The sequence below is a fragment of the Mesoplodon mirus genome (genome assembly GCF_964341445.2).
Source record: "Mesoplodon mirus genome assembly, chromosome: 18".
Taxonomy (NCBI): Eukaryota; Metazoa; Chordata; class Mammalia; order Artiodactyla; family Ziphiidae; genus Mesoplodon; species Mesoplodon mirus.
Window position 1 is genome coordinate 39,326,163 of NC_138994.1, and position 19,825 is coordinate 39,345,987.

General features: G+C 62.8%; 2 protein-coding genes across 4 annotated transcripts in view; one reads left to right on the forward strand and one right to left on the reverse strand.

The window, feature by feature from the left end:
* SLC5A10 (solute carrier family 5 member 10) overlaps window positions 1-19,825 on the forward strand; it is a gene marked incomplete at its 5' end in the record, with an annotated part of 54,168 nt that overhangs the window by 1,807 nt on the left and 32,536 nt on the right. For 2 of the 3 annotated variants that reach the window (XM_082605261.1, XM_082605263.1), the window contains 6 exons: window positions 15-74; window positions 778-882; window positions 6,709-6,814; window positions 7,111-7,191; window positions 8,627-8,832; window positions 14,366-14,501. In XM_082605261.1, coding sequence (XP_082461387.1) covers window positions 15-74; window positions 778-882; window positions 6,709-6,814; window positions 7,111-7,191; window positions 8,627-8,832; window positions 14,366-14,501 — 694 coding nt within the window. The remainder of the gene's footprint in view (window positions 1-14; window positions 75-777; window positions 883-6,708; window positions 6,815-7,110; window positions 7,192-8,626; window positions 8,833-14,365; window positions 14,502-19,825) is intronic. The other variant, XM_082605262.1, reaches the window with a different exon arrangement.
* The window catches only part of FAM83G (family with sequence similarity 83 member G), a gene marked incomplete at its 3' end in the record, with an annotated part of 28,065 nt that continues 17,210 nt past the window's right edge, over window positions 8,971-19,825 (reverse strand). The window contains exons 3-5 of the mRNA XM_082605264.1: window positions 16,840-16,964; window positions 14,939-16,154; window positions 8,971-9,366 (exon numbers count right to left, since the gene is read on the reverse strand). Of these exons, the coding sequence (XP_082461390.1) occupies window positions 8,971-9,366; window positions 14,939-16,154; window positions 16,840-16,964 (1,737 nt within the window). The remainder of the gene's footprint in view (window positions 9,367-14,938; window positions 16,155-16,839; window positions 16,965-19,825) is intronic.

A 19,825-nucleotide genomic window follows, 5' to 3' on the forward strand; every position in this document is an offset into this window, starting at 1 on the left:
TCTGTCCCCCTCAGGCCACGTACGTGCTGCTGGCCCTGGCATGGGTGTTCGTGCCCATCTACATCTCTTCGGAGGTGAGTCTGCTCCTGGGGCCTCAGGACAGCCTCACCTGCGTCTGGGCCTTGGTTGGAGTGGGTGGTGGTGATGGGCAGGACCCCTGGCTTCACTCACAAGGTGAGTGAACCCACAACTCTCAGTTCTGGGTTTGTTGTTAGTCCAACTAACATTCCCATCAGCCCACGAAGACAGATCCCCTCGGACCTCAGCCCATGGGCCTCGTCTGTTCGTTTCTACTGTACCTGCATGCTGCATCTGGGGGATGATGCATCTACCCGAGCACACAGGCTGCACACCTGGGCTGTGTACTGGGCTACACACCTGGGTGAGACACCTGGGCTGCACACCTGGGTGGCACACCCAGGAGACACTGTCCTTGACTCCGCCACTCCTTCAGCCCCAGCTGGGCTGTCGCTAAGTCCAGGGGATCCCCTTTCCTGGTTGTCTCAGTCTAGCACAGCCAGCTTCCTCAACCAGCCGAAGCTCATCTGGATTTGTCACCACGGCCTCCAAACTCATGCCTGTGCCCCCAGGCACAGTCCCCCGAATCCATTCCTCCTGTATCAGCCTGCCACGCCCGGGCCTGAGCCCCTCAGGATGCGATCAGAGCGCTTAGCCTGGAATTCCAGGCCTGCTGTTGGGACTGCGAGAAGCTCCCGGTCCTGAACACGGGCCATGGTCTCGCAGCATGCTTAACCCCTGCCCCCGTGCCCCCGCCAGATTGTCACCATGCCTGAATACATCCAGAAGCGCTATGGAGGCCAACGGATACGCATGTACCTGTCTGTCCTGTCGCTGCTGCTGTCTGTCTTCACCAAGATATCGGTGAGCTGCCCCACCCCCAGCTTCTGGCTGGAACATCCCTGCTCTGGGGCCCTCGAAGGGACTTGACATCCCTTGATCTGTCTCTGCCTTGTCTAACAGCTGGGGAAACTGAGGCCCAGAGAGGCACACTGACTTGCCCAGGGTCACATAGCTGGCCCAGCACCCTGGGACTGGGCTCAGCAGCCGGCGAATCTGGGGGCAGAACGCAGGCCCTATGACTCCTGCTTTGCCCATGTTCTGGATACGCGGTGTCAGGGGTTACGGTTAAGGGCCGGCACCGGGTGAGCCGGAACCGCCCACTAGGGGGCGCCCAGAGCCCGAGGTCTCTGGCCCGTGATGCCGGGTGGTCGTCAGTCCTCCGCTAGGCTGACCCCGCGGCGCCCCCTTTCCCTTGGGGGCCTGGCCTGGGCCCGCTGCAGGGCCAGCGTGGGGCGCGTCCTGTCCACACCCTGGGTTTCACAGGTAGGGAAACGGAGGCCGGGAGGGCGGGGAGCTGGTGCCCAGAGCGCGGCGACTCCGCGGCAGCACCAGGCCTCGGGTTCTCCCTCCCGAGTCCTCGGTGCCTGCCGGTCCCCTGAGGCCGTCCAGCCGCTCCAGCTCCGGCCCCTGCGAGGGCTCAGAAGTTGACGGCGGGTCCTGGGCGGCCTGTTTCCGGCCGAGCGGGCCCGCCCAGCCCCGAGCCTGGTTCCTCCCCCGGTTCCTCCCCCGTGAGGCCTGGCGCTTCTGCGGGCGTGGCCAGGGCTTCCTACTTCGCGGCCCCCGCAGCCTCGGGAGCCTCGGCCGTCCGGGGTTCCACCGGAGCTGCACGTCTGCACGTCTCCTTCTGGGTGGGTTTCGGGGTGTTTAGAGAGCAGGCGCCGCCTTCTTCCCTGGACGGGTCCTAAGAGTTCTCCTCTGGGCGGCGCCGCTGCTCTCCAGGCCCGGTTCCCACGCGGGCTCCTCCCCTCCCCCCCGCCCCGTGCCGGCCGCCTCCCTGGCAGCAGGGCCTCAGTACAGGGGGACGCAGGTGTGTCACGGTGGGGGTGGGGGGACAGTGCGGACCCAGAAGAGGGGTTGGCGGCGCCTCCCGGGGTGGCGTTGGTTGGGGTCTAGTGGAGAAGGGGGTACGAACGGCATGGGGGGTGCAAACGCCAAGGAGAGAGGTGCATGGCGTAGGGTGCATCTGGGATTGTCCCGTCCAGAGGCCCAGACTGCAGGGGTCAAGCGCCTCGGGAGCAGAGGAGGAGCTGGGAGGGAGGTGACCGGGAGCGGTGGTGGCTGAGGCGGACCAGCCATCACACGAGCCAGACCTGAGGGCCATAGCTGGCTCTTGGGTGGCAGTTCCCCCCCTGGCCCAGGGGGCTCCGTCAGAGATGAGTGAGGAGTGCCCAAGGGGCCCTGGGGGCTTTGAGCAGAGGTGACACGGTCAGGTCTGTGTTAGTGCCACCGGCACCCCCAGAGGATGGACTGGAGGGGACAGGGGCGAGAGGCGGGGGGCCGGGGGCCAACCCCTGGGCATAGGGGTTTCTTCCCCACCCACCCCCCTGTTCGCCCTGCTGGTGACTCTGAGGCAGAACTCACACCTCACACTCAGAGCTTGGGCAGGACGTCCAGAATGTCGGGGTTGGGGGGCCAAGTGGGGGGTCCTTAGAGGCCACCTCGTGCGCAGCCCTGTTTACAGACAAGACGATTTGAGACCTAGGGAGTGGCCACCACTTGCTCAAGGTCACCACTTGCTGAATCGGGCACAGACAACCATTAGAGCCCAGTGGGCCCGACCATTGCCCTGTGGTACTGAAGGAGCCAGGACGTGGCACTTCAGACTCCACTTTGTGATGGGATGACTCAGTTTGTCCACCTATAAAATGGGGAACCTCAAGGCTGGGGCTTCAGTGCCGATGCTGGGGCTACCTGGATGAAGCGGACAGGGAAGCAGGAGGAATGTGGATTGCCGGGCTGGGTCTGGGAGTGACTGGGGCCCCCCAGCTAATGTTTTGGGCTGAAGCTGTTTGCAGTGTGTGTGCCCAGCTGGCCCCCAGAGGCCCTGACCTCACTGGGTGGAGCCCCAAGAACGTCCCTACATGTCTGCACGCCCAGGACCCTCACCAGCTGCAGCCTGTCCAGAGACCACAGGGCCTGCCTGCTGCCAGCCCCCATGTGGGGACAGTGGTCTGCAGAGAGAGCAAGCCATGGGTGGCAGGGGGCCTCACACGGGCTTGGGGGGAACCGAGCTCCATCACCGTGTGCTTTGGGAAATAGAGAAACCCGGCCTGACACCCCAGGCCACTCAGGGTAAAGGCCAACCGTAGCCAACAAGACCCTCACTTCTGCTTCTCCCGACACAAACATCACTCCAGCTACACTGAGCACACCCGAGGCATGACCCTGCCACAGGGGCTTTGCACCTGCTGTGTCCTCTGGCTGGAACCTCTTCCCCTGGATATTCATGTGGCTCACGCCCCTGCCTCTCAGGTCTTTCACATCTCACCCTCTCAGCGAGGCCCTCGGCTGTCCCGCAGGTGCAGACCTGCGCCCCCTGTGTTTCACACACGTGCTACCTTCTTACGCCGAATGATTTCTTTAGAATGGTCACGGCCCGCCTCCCCCATTTTTTCTCTTTGTTCATTGGTGTATCCCCATTGGTACTAGGTGCCCGGCACACCTCATGGGACTGAATGGAATCATCTATGTCAGGCTTGGCTAGGTTTTCAGTGAGGGGCCAGATAGAAAGTATGCTCAGTTTTGCACGCCACTTACACACCACTCAAGTTTGCTGTTGGCGTTTGAAAGACACACCAGTGCGCCTGATGGGATCAAGCCTGTGGGCTGTAGTGTGCCAGCCCCTGGTCTTTGCAAACGTGCCTGTTTATTGAGCACCTACTGTGTGCCAGGCCCTGGGTGGGCACCCATGATGAACCCATTTCTTGTTCTCAAGGACCTTTCCTTCCAGGCAGATGAGATAAGTAAACAGAGCAGTGCATCCACACTAAGTGGTACAAGGGTGATCAATGCAGCAAATGCAGGGCTGAAATCTGGACAGAAGAGAAGGAGCAAGGGACAGGCTTGCTTTGGAGAGGGTGGTCCAGCCGCTGAGGGAAGCCGATGGGGCTGGGGAGAGGGTGCATGCAGGGCTTCTGGGCCGGGAGGTGGGCTTCATTCTGCGTGAGTGGAGATGCAGAGACCTCGGAGCTCCCTCTGAACGAGCCGAGTGCAGGAGGGACCAGCGAGGGGATTCCAAAGGGATGGGGCCCAGGGTGGGGACAGTGGAGGCGGGCAGGAGTACTTTGGGAATCAACAGCCGTGGCCGGTGGGGTGGGTGCAGGGAGTGTGGCAAAGGTGAGATGTGTCCAGAACACTGAAGGGACAGTGACGGCCTCTGTGGAGATGGGCGAGGTTGGGGGTCGGGGACACAGGATGATTTAGGGTAAACTTGTGGTAAATGTCGGTGCAGGAACCTGCCCAGCTTCTCTGCTACCCACAAAGGGAGGGGGCAATAGGGTCCCGTGCAGGAAGGTGGCCAAGGCAGGGCCCAGCCAGGGGGCACGTGCCTGTGGGGAACTCGGGGTCCTGAGAAGCTGTGACGAGCCAGCGGATCAGCCCTAGCCTGCAGGTCAGCTCAGCCCAGCTCCCTCCCATGTCCGGGGCTCATGGCCCCTGCAAGCCCGTGGGATGGTGCAGAAAGGGGGGGGTCCACCCTCTCAGGGGTCCCGAGGGTCAGCCCTGCAGCCCGTGGCCCTGCTCACAACCGTGCAGCTTTGGGCCAGTTGCTTCATGCCTCTGCGCCCGTGCCCTGCTCTGTGGAGTGGAGCGGCTCCCTCAGGGGTCCTGCCTGTGCCTCCCCGGCCTGCCCTGCGCAGGGCCTGCAGAGGCCAGCAGGGCTAGAGGGGGCCGAGCACAAGTGCCTGTGTTTCTCCACATCTGCACCCGCACTTTACCCAGAGGCTCAGGAGGTAAGGCGACGTGCTTACCAGGGACACAGACCCAGGTCTGAGCGGGGCTCTTAGCTTCTAGCAGGCTGCAGCTCACATGGGGCCCCAGGAGAGGGAGCTCCGTCGGCAGAAGGAGAGGTCAGATCCGGCCGGGGGTCGTCTGAGGCTCCTCGCGGGGTCTCCTTTAGCCTTTAGAGCCGGCAGGCAACCGTGCATTTGCTGGCCTCCAGCGGCAGCTGCGTAAGGTCCCCAGGGGGGACCGCGGCTAAAGTCCCACCTCCACACCTGAGCCTGTGCTGTTCCCGCTGCCCGCGTTATCACTCTTCAGATCCGCTGCCCTGAAAGGAAGCCCCTGAGCAGTAGAGCAGTCGGGGAGCAGGACGTCGGGGCGGGCTGGGTCCTGAGCGATGAGATGCAGAGACTGGGAGGTCCCAGGGCAGAGGGACCTGGGCGAGCCAAGGCCTGGAGGCAGCAAAGTGCCTGGCGTGGAATGTCGGCCAGTCTGTGTGACCAGACTTACCTGGGCTTAAAGGGATGCGTGGCCAGAGCCTGAAGGCTGGGCGCACAGACCAGGGCTGTCCTCTGAGGCAGATGGGGTCCAGGGAGTGGTCTTGAGCAGTGGCTGGAGGACAGCCAGGTGGGAGGAGGGGCTGCTACTTTCTAGAGCCCCACCCTGCTCCGTCTCCTGTCCCCTCCATCTCTGATACCTGCCAGGGCCTCGCCTTGGGGAGATCGCTTGCCCTCCATGGGCCTCAGTTTGTCCCTGGTCTGATGGGGCAGGGGGCTTGGAGAGTCCTTCCTGCTCTGATATTCAGCAGCTCTGGGTTTCTTAGCTTGGGCTGGAGGTGGACACACACACTCATAGCCGGGGCGTAGGGGGGCCAGAGTGAGGGGCCGCCGACTCCCGAGAACAGCTTGTCTGAGTGCCCACGCTGGCAGGTGCCCTCTCCAGGAGAGGGGAGGGGAGGAGCCTGGGGGAAGCAGGGGCTCCACAAGCCTGACTCCGAGCGGGGCTGGTCAGCTCCTAGCTGGGCCGGTGCTCCAGGCCTCAGGCAGACTGTCCGCCACTCAGCAAGCTCAGCTAACTCGCGGGCTTGCCCAGCTCTCTGAGGAGCCTCTTGGCCCCAAGGCTGTATTTTGGGTTATCTCCCTGCCATTAAGCAAGCCCAGAGTGGCAGTTTCGGAAACTTGGTGTGGGGGAGGGACCCTGGCCCAGCCCCTAGGTCCCGCAGGATGGGGTCCTCCCTCCTTCCCTGGTCACCCACTGTGCAGTGGGGAGGGGGCGCGCAGTTGTGGTCCGTAAGGCCCATTCCAGTGCTGAGGCTAGAAGACTCGTCCCAGGGCTTCAACTCCTGCCCCTGTGCTGCCCCAGGGCCTGGGATGGCAGGATTGTGTCCAGTTCAGCCCTAGGAAGCAGCCTCGGCCTGAGACACGGTCCTGGCTTCAGTGTCAGCCCCATGGGGGGTCAATAAGCAAGACGGCCCCTCTGTTCCCCCAGCCCACCCCTTTCACATATCTGGTTTCTTCTTGGGGTGCCCTGCTTAACAGGGAGCAGAAAACAGGGACCCAGACAGATGTGGGTCTGGAGATGGAGGCTCACTCGTCTTCTTGGACCCCCCACCTCCAGGAAGCCCTCCCGGACTCCCTTTTCCATCCCCAGGCAGGGGCCAGACTGAACAGCAACACTGCTCCCTGGTGGGCAGAGGCCATTCAGGACTTTATTAACATCAGCAACGTCCCCTGCACACTGCTTGTCCACAGCCAGGACTTCCTGCCCTTCAGGACAGTCCCTAGCATGTGGGCGGGGGGGGTCTCCCCTTCTTCCCCTGTGGGACACCAAGGCCACATGCTGGGTGTGCGGCGCTCCGGGTCCTGCGGTGACCTCGGGCCCCTGCACACACCCCCTTCCCGTCCCCAGATGGACCTGTACGCGGGGGCCCTCTTCGTGCACATCTGCATGGGCTGGAGCTTCTACCTGTCCACCATCCTCATGCTCAGCGTCACGGCCCTGTACACCATCGCAGGTACGGTGCCTGCGGGTGGCAGGTGTGGCCTGTGGACGCACACGGGAACCCGAGAGGCTAGCAGGGGGCAGGGGGCCGCCCCCTCCCACAGCCTGGGACCTGGCCAGTTTGTGTCAGGCACCCGGGCTTCTGCAGCTGGCTCCACTGGCCCGGCTGCTGCGTCCACAGCTCGCCCACCTGTGCAAGGGCAGGGGACTTCAATGTGGAATAGCTGTCCCTCCCGAAGCTCTGGTCACCTCCCTGTCCCTCCCCCGTCGAGGCCAGGGCCCCTCCAGCTCTCTTGTCTCCACCCACAGGGGGCCTGGCCGCTGTGATCTACACAGATGCCCTGCAAACGCTCATCATGGTGGTGGGAGCCGTGATCCTGACGGTCAAAGGTGAGAGGCCATGGGGGCTGCCACAGCAGCGAGCGCTTTGGGGTCTGGGTGCCGCCCTGTCGGGGCCCCGGTGTCCGCACTGGGGGTGGGTGGCCTCAGGAGGTCAAGCCACGAGGCAGTCAGCCCCCCGCCGGCCTCCCCTGGGTGATGGAGGCCTGCTCCCTTCCCACCCCTGCTGCCCAGCAGCATTTCTGTCACCAGCTCCGGGCCGGCTGGCATCTGGCTGTGGACCTGACTCAGGAGGCAGGGCCGTCCACACCCACGCGGGCTCGGGGCTCAACGGGAGCAGGGCTGCGGGTGGGTGTGCAGACACAGTTGGGAGACCACAGACCTACCTGGACATCTGCCCCCGTTGTTTCAAAGCATGTCCAAGATCTCAAGAAGCCAGCGGGACAAAGGCAAGGCGGAGAGAAGGGGGGGTTTGGATCTCCTGGTCTGGGAACAGGGAGGAAGCTCGGGGTGGGGAGGGGCTGCCCCAGAGGTAGTGAGGTCCCCATCCTGGGAAGTATGCAAGCAGAGCCAGGAGGATCCCATAGAGGGCAAATGGTCTCTTCCAGACTCAGACTCTAGGACCCTGTGGCTGGGCAGTTTCCAACCCGTGTCTAGTGTTCGTCTGTTCGCTCTGAGCACTCACCCTGGCCTGGCCTGGGCTACAGGTGGCACTGATGGCGGGAGCCCAGAGTCCGGGCAGCGGGCTGCCTGCTGGGGAAGGTGGGGCAGTGGGACCTGTGGCTGCCCAGCCTTCTGTGTACCAGCCTCCTCACAGACCAGGGGCCTGTGCCCCCGGAGCCCACTGCGGGAAAGGCACCCAGGCAGCCAGGCCCGGTCTGGATGGGGGCGGGGGAGTGACCACAGACAAAGCAAAAGCCACAGGTGGGCCCAGACCCCGAGGCAGACAGGAGCAGTGAGTGGGTGAACGTGGTCGGCTCGCGCCGGCCAGCTGGCAGTGTAGCCTTGGTGGCGCCCCTGCCCCTCTGGGGACTCTGTGTCCCTTCTCCGTGCCACATCCCCCAGCCATTCTTAGCTCTGCCGAAGCCATGTCCTTTGGAAGCCCCTGGGTCAGGACGTTAGCCCTTCAGATTCCTCAGGAAGGTCCTCGAATGCCAAGAAAAGACACGTTTGCTTCCTTGAGTCGACAGCCTGGCAGAGAGCTCCTCGCCTGGGGCTAGTGGGCATCCAGAGGCCGGCAGGACACTGGGGTGCCCTCGTGTGGAATGCTCATTTAATATTATCATTTTAAATACAAATAAAATAGTCCTTTGAATTCACCTTTTTTAAAACCCTCTACCTCCATACCTTTCCAGACACTGGAAAAGGTGAAGTGGGAAAAAGTCGAGTTTGATGCATGAAGAAGTTACTCGTGAGATGAGGGCAGTGGGGCTGGGAGTCACAGCCACCAGCCACCAACCGTGCCTGTCCCACCCGCCCCCTCCAGCTTTCGAGCAGATCGGCGGGTATGAGCAGCTGGCGTCAGCCTACGCCCGGGCCGTCCCATCCAGGATCATCTCCAACACGACCTGCCACATGCCGCGGGCAGACGCCATGCACATGTTCCGAGACCCCTACACGGGGGACCTCCCGTGGACCGGGATGACCTTCGGCCTGACCATCATGGCCACCTGGTACTGGTGCACCGACCAGGTGAGGTCGCCGCCCTCCCTACCTTCCTGCCTTCCAGGGTGGCTCTGGAGGTCAGGGCAGCCGGGGGACACCTGCACGGTGAGCCCGGGCTGGGGTGGAAGCCGTGGATGGCATGGCTTCAGGCCCGGGCACAAGGTGTTAGGGGTCCTTGCAGTCCCGGGGGGCCTGGGCCTGCCGTTTAGAGTTGGATGAAGCCCACTGGCTGCCACCTATCCTGGCCTTCAGGTGCTTCGACTGGGACAGTTTGGAGTACGGGATTCCGAGGGGGCTAGGATGCTCCTCGGTGGCCCTGCCGTCGGGCTGGGGGCTGGCGTTTCGGGCCAGTCTTGGGGTCCCAGGACCCAGCAGCTCACAGGGCCCCGGGCCACCCTTGGCCTGCGAGTGCTGGGGACCTGCCACAGCCAGGCCCGCTTTCCTGCTGGAGCTCTGGGCGCCATTGGCGGCGGGGCGGTACCGCGGGGGTCCCAGGGTCCTCGACGGCTGCGGGAAGGCATCTTTATCCCTAGGGACTCCATAGTGGTGGAACCGCTGGCCCTGGGAGAGAGAGAGAGCAGTGAGTGAGACCCGGGGGCTGGGGCAGCTCTGCCCCCTCCCGAGGCAGGGGCCCTTGCCAGGCAGGCTGCAGCCGGCACACCTGGGTTTGCTTCCTGGCCTTGCCACTCACCAACTGGTGGTCCTAGACAAGTGTCGTCCAGTCCCCCGTGCCTCGGTTTCCCCACATGTCCCAGGGGAACGGTCCTGCCTGCGAGGTCGCATTAAGGCCAGTGCCTACTCTTCCCCATGCCCCGCCCTCCTCCTCCACGCCCTCCGAAGAGGGACGGACGGGGATGCCAGAGACAGCGCCTCCCCCTGCGCCTGCGTGTCTGGCGAGTGTGGCGGCTAGGTCTTCCTCCGGAGTCTGACTCTAGTCCTTCCCGAGATGGGCGCGTACCAGGTGGCACCAGGCGGCCCTGCTCCCTCTCTGGGAAGAAGCAGACGATACCCCCACCCTGCCTGCCTCGAGGGCCATGGGTAGCTCCAGGTGGCACTTGGGCGGGAAGGGGCCTCGTGAGCACCAGAGGCTCAGCGGGCAGGAGCCTGATGACCGTCCTTGCCTCTGGACCCATGGCCTCGAGGGCCCCACCCAGGAGTGAGGCAGCCAGCCCGAGAGTCGACCCAGCCAGTCACTGTGGGGTGAATAGGGGCAGCTTCCCTGTGAGGCACACCCGGCGGCCCCATCCACAGGCCAGGACCACTGAGGCCCAGGGTGGAGGGCCTGCCCAGCGAGGGGCACTCTACATCTCCCGAGCATAGGTGTTTTGTGTGCTCGCTGGGAGACCCTGCCTGGGCTGTGACAGTGGGAGGCAATCTAACTTGGGAGGGTCCAGAAACCCTGGGAGGCTGGGCCTCAGTTTTCCCATCTGTGACATGGTGCCGGAGAGTCCCTTGTAGGCTGCGCCCACCACAGGTGTCTGTCTAGCATCTCTGGGAGGCCTGAGGGCCGCCGGCCTGGGTGAGCGAGGGGCTGGTTGAAAGGCTGGTGGTGGAGGGCGTGCGGGGAAGTGTCTGGACTGCCCTGTGGGCCAGCCGGGGCCCCTCCACCCCAGGGCACCTCTCATTCCCTCCGCACTCGGCATGGCCTGGCGTGGCACTGGCGTCTCTGGATGGGGCAGCATTCGGGAGATTTTCCCATGAAGGCCAGGTGAGTCAGCGCTCACATGAAGGCCAAGTGAGTGGCCTGGAGGTCAGGGCTGGACTGGGCTTGCCTCCTGGATAAGAAGGTCACACAAGGAGACAGCTGACCCCAAGGGGGTCCAGAGTGCCACCGGCATTGGGGGCCCACGCCTGGCCTCAGCCTTCCCTCCCCATCGTCCTCCTGCTCAGGCTGGGTCTGCCTGGGCGACTGCTGGGCCTTGGACCAGAACCCCCGCCACGCAGGTACCGACCCACTGGGTCCTGGGGGCTTGGCAGGACTCTACTTGGCCCCCGGGACACCCTCGGTGTGGTCAGCGGCAAGCGGCAGCTCTGTGTCCTGGGGCCATGGGCGCTTTTCGTTTTCTTTAGACTTCTCAGTGTCTCCCAGCTCGGTCACAGTGCGTAGGTGACGATCAGAACCCAACAAATCCAGTAAAACAGGAGGCAGAGGCCCGGTGGGCAGAGAGCTGCCACGCCCCTCCCCGACCTCAGCCGCTCAGTCTATACCCCTGGGAGGCGCACAGACCAGAGGGTCCTTGGGGCCTGCCCGCTCCGGTGGTGCCGGTGCTTCTCTCGTCACCTGCCGCTGCTGCAGTTTCAGACGGGCTGTCTTTCAGGCAGCAGCTGGGTCAGTCCTCATGGCGGCCACCACCTTCCAGGCTCCTGCGCAGGTCAGGCGCAGTGTCAAGTGCATGGGCCCCATCACCTCGTTTCTCCCGTGTTCCCGTGGGCTCTCTTGTCCCCATCTCACAGCCAAGGGGTCCAAATGCTCCTGGTGGCACCGGGCCGTAGCTGACCCCGGGGTGGCCCTGACGGATGCCTAAACTTGGTGACTCGCAGCCAGCCACCCAGGCACGGGCTTGGGCTGTCCACACGCGGCCTCATCCAGGATTTGCAGCAGCCCTGCAGGTCGGGGGTCATGTCACATCTTGCAGGCGAGGACAGAGCGGTTCGGGGAGGTCCAGCGGCTGGGCGGGGAGAGGGAGCTGGCCTCCGGCGGGGCCTGTGCGGAGATGCACTGGGAGGATGCTGCCGGGGAGGCCCCGGCCCTGCCTGCTGGGGCACCGAGCCTCAGCTTCTCCAGCTGTAGGAGCTGTAGCCACCTCCCGGGGCTGGCCGCCAAGAGCATGGAGCAAAATAAGGGAAGACGCGCAGGGATTTAGGGAAACTCTTCTCTCCCGTGGGGAGCGTGGCCCTGGGCTCTTGTAATCACAGGCCATCACAGGGGAAGGGTCTACAGAGAAGCACGTCTGACCCCCTCACTGTCTAGACAGGGAGACTGAGGCCCAAAGTGAGGAAAGGACTTACGGCACGTCACAGGAGCTGGCGGAGAGGCAGGATTGGAATCAGCTTGCCCTGCAGACCCCACGCCGCCAGCCCTGGCACCCTATCATTTTTTTTTTTTTTTAAGAAAAGCAAAGGCAGTTTATTCTGAGCTACAGCAAACGGGAGGCAGCTGCCGTCCCTCACATTTGGCAGAGGCTGAAAGGCAGGCAGATGAGTCGGGGAGCTCTGCAGAGGCCCTGATGGGAGGCCACGGCCTGGGGACACGGGAGGTGGGGCGACCGTGTGCTTGGTGGGGGTAGGAAGCGAGTAGGGGACAGAAGTTAGAGATGCTGTCAGTTATTGATTAGGTCCTGGCCGCCTGGGGGTGTTACAGCAGTCGTCCTGCAGCCTCCGGAGTGGTTGCTGGAGAGAACCGTCGGTCTTCCTGCACGGCTCTGAGAGCTGTTTATTATACATAACGGGGTGGCTTCCCGGGCAGGTCAGAGTTCTATTTTTTTTTTTTTTCCGCTGGGCTGCATCACGGGGCTTGTGGGATCTTAGTTCCCCGACCAGGGATTGAACCCACGCCCTTGGCAGGGAAAGCACAGAGTCCTAACCACTGGACCACCAGGGAAGTCCCAGAGTTCTATTTTTAGACGCGGTCCAGCCAACATCCAAGTGCTATTTAGCCTCTGTGGGACTGCGCACTACAGTAAGTGCGAGTGAGCACACCTCCAAGGATGTGCCTTCGCTTTAGGATCTTGAGGTGAATACTACAAACTGCTCAGAAGCCTAAATTTTGAGGGATAATCACCTCTGATCCAGAGCTCCTTTACAGGAGTACAGTTTTCATCTCATTTTCTCTGAGACATTTAGATGGGCCTCTGAAGAAGCACACAACAGTTTCTCTTAAGGACCCTAAACACAAATGAGCACTGAGGGGCCTCTGAGATGGACACACACAATTTTGGGCCTTTACAAAAACCACTTTTGTGAAAGTGGAGGGAGTTCGAGTACAGTGGTGGAAACAGGTTTCTCCTAAAACAAAGGCTGTTTCCACTCCTACGCCTGACATGATGAGTCTGCATTTGTTCCGTTGGATGTTAACTGTTCCCTAGGCATCAGACACTAGATCAAGCATGGCCCACTAGGTCCCCGACTATTAAGTACTGACTGTCTTCAGCCAGGTAAGACCTTGGGAAAAGATGGAAAAGATCACATAGAGAAAGCATCTGAGGTCCTATGATGAAGAACAGGCTACAAGCCACTATTTCCCAGAATGCCCTGGCAGCCCCTTTGCTTTGATGTAAACCCAGGTTATTTTCTCCCGTTGATGAAAAGGTGCTGGAGGATGAGCCGGGGAGGGTGGAGTCTCCCAATGGACACCAAGGAATAGTCTAGTGGATTCAATTGGCTGCACCCTGAGAGCTTTGAAAATGACTCCATCCCTGCCTGATCTACCAGAGAAAAATCTGTTTTAGAGCTTGCCCCGCCCTGGCACCCTGTAATTAATGCTTCACCAAGAGCTGTGTCTAGAGAGAAATGCTAGGAGCTACCTGTCAAACTCGCGTGTTTGGAAAATAAGTTAAAATCACAAAGAATTCCTACTTCTGGATTGCAGGAGGTGATTTCAACTGCAGAACACCGAAGGAAAAATACTTGTATTTAAAAGTTATAGGTTGCACAACTCTGTGAACATACTAAAAACCATGGAGGTGTACACTTTATGTGGCTGAACTGTGTGTGAATCATGTCTCAGTAAAGCTGTTTAAAGTCCCACATTCTAGAGTAGAACAGGGGCTTCCCTGGTGGCGCAGTGGTTGCGAGTCCGCCTGCCGACGCAGGGGACACGGGTTCGTGCCCCGGTCCGGGAAGATCCCACATGCCGCCGAGCGGCTGGGCCCGTGACCCATGGCCGCTGAGCCTGTGCGTCCGGAGCCTGTGCTCCGCAACAGGAGAGGCCACAGCAATGAGAGGCCCACGTACCGAGAAAAAAAAAAAAAAAAAAAAGTAGAACCATGGTGTCAGAACTGGGAGGGATCTCAGATGCCATCAGTTCCAACTACCCCCCTCCCATTCTGCAGATCTGGAAGCTGAGGCCCAGGTAGGAGCTGCCTTAGGCTACATGAGGAGTTGCCCTCATGCAGCTTCTAGCTCCTTCCATTACTGAAACGCAAGCTTCCCCAAACCCAGGTCCTAAAGCTCCGGACCTCTGCCAGGGACACAACACAGTTGGAACCAGCGTCTGCTCTTGGCACGTGCATGAGCCTGCCAGCCTCTCGTGAGGGTGCAGGAGGTGGGGGGGTGTCCCTGATACCTACCCACCCAGGGTCTCCTCCCGCCCTGACAATTGCCAGGGTGACAGACTGGTCAGGACCAACACCTTCCCTCCTCGACAGACTGAGTCCCTGGAGAGAACCTTGGCCCCACGTGCTCAGACAACTGGCAGGGATGCTGTTGGGTGTCAGGGTGGGCGCGGCTGTCTCAGGCCGGTCTCGGGCTAGTGGGACAGCACCTATCTCACACACTCCCTGAGGCCCACGGGGGAGAAATCCCGAGGAGGCTGGGGCTCACTCCCTCCCCCTGCCCCCAGGTCATCGTGCAGCGGTCACTGTCCGCCAGGGACCTGAACCACGCCAAGGGGGGCTCCATCCTGGCCAGCTACCTCAAGATGCTGCCCATGGGCCTGATCATCATGCCGGGAATGATCAGCCGCGTGCTGTTCCCAGGTAGGACGGGCCCTGGGGGCTGGGCTGGCTGCAGGGTGCAGAGGTCACCAGGAGGAGAGGTCAAGGACAGAGGCAAGCTGTTTCCCGGCCTGGGGGAGCGGGGAGGGGAGTGGTCCCCAGGGCCACAGTGAAAGGGATCGACACGGAGGTGGCTTGACATAAGGTCCGGGCAAAGACTACCTACTGCTGTGTGATCTCATGGTGTGAAGGAACATCTCTGTGCCGCCGCCATCTCCTCATCCACAAACTAGGGAGCAGACCACCCACGTAACACCACACCCCTGAAACCGCTGGGTGTGTTATGTGTGTTTCCTTTCGGCTCCTGGTAGCTGGCTCAGGTTGCCTTTATGGGATGCTGGGTAATGACCTGGGGAGGCGGCTGCCCAGGCGTGGGGGAGGGGCTCCCAGGACCCTGGTGCACAGGGGCCCCGACCCACCTGTGCCTCCTTGTCTGCCAGGTGTGGGGCCTGCATCCTCAGAGCGCCTGCCTCTTCTCTCTCCTGACCTTGGGCCCACGAGGAGCCACCCAGGGGTCCACCAAAGGTCCCACGGGTCATGTGGGGAGCACTCAGATGTCGGTGGGGGTGCTGGGCTGGCCCGTTGGCCACCTGCTCTGAGTGGCAACTCCGGAGGGTGGCCGAGCGCTCCATCACCTCAAAACACTCATCTGACACGGACGAGGAGGCCACCGAGGGCCGCTGGGGGCCAGGGCCACGGCCAGAGCTGCCCGAGAGGCTGTCCTGGTCACTGAGGGTCACGTAGTCATCGTCGTCTTCCTCCTCCTCCTCCTCTAGCCCATTGGGGAACACCGGCCCCCCGCCGTCGGGGTCATCCTGGGTCACAGACAGCTGGCGCTGAAGCGGGGCATGGCCTGGGCCTGCCGTCCTGGGGAGCCCGTGGTCCGTCCAGTTATGGGGTGCCTGCCCCTCTGGGGTTGCCAGGGCCCAGCCAACACTGCCGCCCTCCTGAGCAAGCAGGTCTGCCACCGGGACTGTCCGGGGCTTGGGCACAGGAGGCCGTGGCTTGGCATCAACCCCGTCCTGGGGGGATCTGGGCTGGGGGGCGGGGCTAGAGTCCTGGCTCTGCCTCCATAGCTGGGTCCCGGCCTGGGATGTGTCCCGGATCTTGATGCGGTTCATCTGGCTGGGCTGGGGGTTCCAGATGTTGGGGTCGATGATGTTGATGTAGCCTAGGATGTCGCTGCCGGGTTCCGGGTCCGGCTCCACCCACGTGGGCAGGTATTCAAACATGTTGGCCCGTTCCAGGTTGAGCAGCCCCGGGTGGATAGGCAAGGGCGACTCGGGGAGGTCTCCCGGCAGCTCAGCTAGGGCCCTGCCCCGCACCCCCAGGGTCCTGGAGGCCTCCTGCTTCTCGGAGGACAACTTGGCGATCTCGTCAGCGCTCTTGGCCTTGACCAGCGCGTACTTGGGGTTGACGAGCTTCTTGGCCATGGTGCCTGAGGGCACCTGCGGGACCACAGAGTGCAGCATGACGGGCTCGGGCTCGGGCTCCTTCTCCATGGCGATGCCCTTGAGGCTGACGCTGTGTGACGTGAGGTACAGCTCCTGGAACTGCCGGTCGAACATCTCCACCACCTGGCCTGACAGCACGGAGATCACGTTCCTGTCTGTCCTTGCAGCCGACCACGTGAAGCTGCAACAAAGGGCGGCAGCCTGGTCAGGCACAGGGCCCAGGGCCCGGGAAGAGGGAGCAGCCCCCAGTCCCGAGCCCCCCACCCGCGTGCACACACAGGCTAGCGTCCGTCAGACCGTGGCCACAGAAGGGATTAAAGAGAAGCGAGCAGGGGCAGAGGACGTGGCCCGACGGGGCCCGAGCCCCAGCGTCAGGCCTGGTGTGGGACCTCAGGCAGCGCCTGTGTGGCAAGCTCCTTGCGGGTGTGCAGCCTGGACAGCGGGGGTCGTCGGCACAGTGACTTGTGCCCACCCCGTGTGGCCGTGGATGGCCCCTGCCTTGCTGCCCCCTGCGTGGCAGGGCTGGCAGAGCTAGACCGCACCGTCCTCATCCTGGCCCCTCCCTGAGAGGAGCTCTCCGAGTGACCGCCCTGTGGGCCTGGGAGGACGCAGCCGGCCTGGCCCACACCCCACGTCTGGCTGCTGACACCTCGAGGCAGGAACAACAGTCTCACGGATAAAAGCCTCGCTCTGCCTGCTTCCGAGACAGGTGGGCAGCGTGCAGGCATGCCCAGCCCCGCTCACACCTCAGCAGTTTGGGGACCAGTGAACTGGAATAACTGGGGTGTCACAAAGCAGGATTAAGGGCAGAAACCAGCTGGGAACTGGAGCCGCCCCTCCCCCGGCCCCCCGAAAGCCAGAGTCACCTGTAGGAGCCGCAGATGGCCCGGTCTCCATCCACGAACATGAACTTCTGGGCCAGGGCACCCTTGAACTTGGTGGCCGACCGCGTGAAGAATTCGGTCCCTCCGCTGCTCCGCACCCTGAGATTCTGTGTCGGGGGACAGGGGGCGGAGTTACACAACCCAGCACTGACCACCCTGCCCGGGCTCAGGGAGGGATTCGGGGGATTGCCGATGGGCCTGGGGAAAGGGGCGGTGCATGTGGGGACGCGCCGAGGTGGGAAGGGGTGGGAGGAGGGCGGGGGCTGGAGATGAAGGGCTGCAGTATGGTCTTGGTGTGGCCTGAAGGGGGTCCACAGGGCAGCCCAGCCAGACAGGCCCCGTGTGCGGGCCAGCTTGGAAAATGCTGCCACAGGGTCCCGAGCAGGAGGGGGATGCAGACACATTTTAGGAAGGTCCCCCTGATGGCTGGGGGCTGTGCAGCTTGGGAAGGGGAGGGGGCTGCCCTGAGGGAATCTGGGTCTTGCGCTGGGGCAGATCGGTGGCCTTGCCAGGACGGGTGACCAGCCGGGCCTCTCCCCCGGTCTCCCCCGCACCTTCCTTCAGGGCAAGAAGCAGACTTGGGCTCAGGGGGTGCAAGCATCACCCAGGCAGTGTGTTAGAAACTCAGGCTCGCAGCTGCCCCAGGGAGACTGGGGTCAGGAATTCCATTTTTAACATAAGCCCCAGTGAATCTGACGCCTGCCCAGGACAGAAACGCCTTGTAGGCCCCGGTGACGGGAGCCTCACTCCTTTCGGAGGGGTATGTGCCTATGGGGGGTGCTGGTCTGTTAAATCTTCTGCGACATCCCCTAACCCTGACCCTCACCCACTCACCGGCCCCAGCTTATTAACTCGTTCACTGACCCCTGCTGAGGTCCCCAGCGCAGACACAGACATGACTGTGACACGGATCCCTCGTTGGAGAAGAGAGGGAAGCAGATAAGTAATGACCCCAGCTGTGGGGCGCCTCCTGGGAAGGCTGGTGTCTGGGCTGACGTGTGAAAGACAAGGAAGAGTGGGTCAAGTGGGAAGAGGACGCAGCATCCCAGACCCAGGACTACAAAGGCCTGATTCAGACATGGGAGGACTTCGGGGGAGGGGGGCGGGCAAAGGAGCCGGCAGCGTGGGCCCAGACAGATGTCGATGAAAGACCCTACGGTCGCTGAGGGGCCTGGTGGGGCCCGGGGGCAGTAGGGAGCCACAGAGGGCTTAGAGCAGGGAGTGAGGGGTCAGAGCCGTCCAGTTCCAGCGTCCAGCGGGGAATGTGCACGAAACGCACAGGGAGCAGAGGAAGAGGACAGGGAGGGGCTTCTGCACCTGAGGGATGTGGGCCTGAGTCCGGGCAGGGGCAGAGGGGAGAAAAGAGAGAACTGGAGACCATCTGCACTCCAGCCCACAGCCCTGGGTGCTCCGGCGCCCATCCCGTCTGTGACAGGTCCCGGACCTTTCAGCTGGGGCAGCCCCAGGGCAGTACCCACAGAGGGTGAGGGGCAGGTCCCATGGATGCCCGCCTGGCCATGGGGCCCGGCCCAGAAGGCAGATAAGCCTCTGCTCCCAGGCTGGCTTCCCTGCCCGCCCTTCCCCCAGCTGCCTGTCTGCACACAGCCTGCACAGCAGGAAGCTGGCTGAGGCCCAGGACAATTAGTGTCTGTGACTGTACTGAATACGGAGCACGCTTGGGGGCCAGAAGTCTGAGCAAAGATCCTGTGAGGCCTTCCCCTGTCACCTGTGCCCGACAGCAGCCCAGCTCTGCAGCTTCTGTTTATTCCTGGGTGACAACGCCCCGTGGGGCCTGGCCCAGATGAGGTAACGTCTCAGGAGCCAGGGCTCGGGCGAGCGGAGGTGGAGGATCCCACAAAGCCGCGTTGTCTCTGAGCCTGGAACGCCCCTAGCAGACCATGTGGCAGGCAGGGGGAGGACGAGTGGGGTGCCCTGGGCAAGTGCCCAGACTTTCTGGGGCCTCATTTCCTCACATGTGAGGGGCGCAGTGATCGCCCCTGAGAGGACGTCCGGGGAGGATGGCAGAGTTTCATCTGCTCCAAGGGTGCTTCTGCCCCAAGCGTGTACAGGGCAGGCCGTGGTGGGCACGAGGGCTGGGTTAGCCTCAGCACCACACCCCACACCTCCACGGGGCCTCCTGTGCTCACACCGGGCTGGTGGGAGCCTGGGGGACAAGCCCAGGCCCCCACTGGAGCAGGTGGGTTGCTCTTGAGCTCTGGTCAAACACGGCTCCAGTCCTGGCGCAAATGGACGCAACCTGGCCTCCTCACACCTCGGGGTTCTCGTCTGTGAAATGGGCCTGCCCACCCCCGGCTTCAGGGCTGCTGTGAAGACTCAGTGCATCGGGGGAGGGGCCGGGAAGGGGCCCAGCACTCAGCGGCTGCTCCCTAAACTAGAGGGGACGACGGGGCTGTGCCATGCAGTGGGACGGGGGTGTGATCCCTTCCTCTCGGGGGGCTGGTGGGGGACCAATGAGGGACCGACACTGAGGACAGGAGAACATCTGGAATGGTGTGGACTCAGGCCCGGGGAGGCCAGGACTGTCGGCCGTATGCAATGGTTAGGTGGCTCGGGGAGAGGAGTGACCTGCCCCAGGGCCTCCCAGTGGATAGGGTCTGGCCCTTTGGGACTGAGGACAGCCTGCAGCTGCACCCTGGCGGCCCTTTCACCCTCCAGGGGTCCGCTGGCACCTTCTGGGCCGGAGGAGGAGTGGGGAGGCCCAGAGACTATCCTGAGCAGGCCTGAGCGGTGACAGCAAGATCAGGCCAGGTCAGGGACGGAGAGCCGTGTCTCCGTGTGCCAGCCAACCTCTGCTCTCTTCTAAAGGGCCTGTTTCGTTCTCTGTAATGGGATAGGGGGACCAGTACTCACCCTGGCCTCCCCCGGGCTGTTGTGAAGCTGAGATGGGGAGTACCCTTGGGGGCAGGGGACCGGGCAGGGCTGGGAGGCTCCTGGCTCTCCCCCGGGC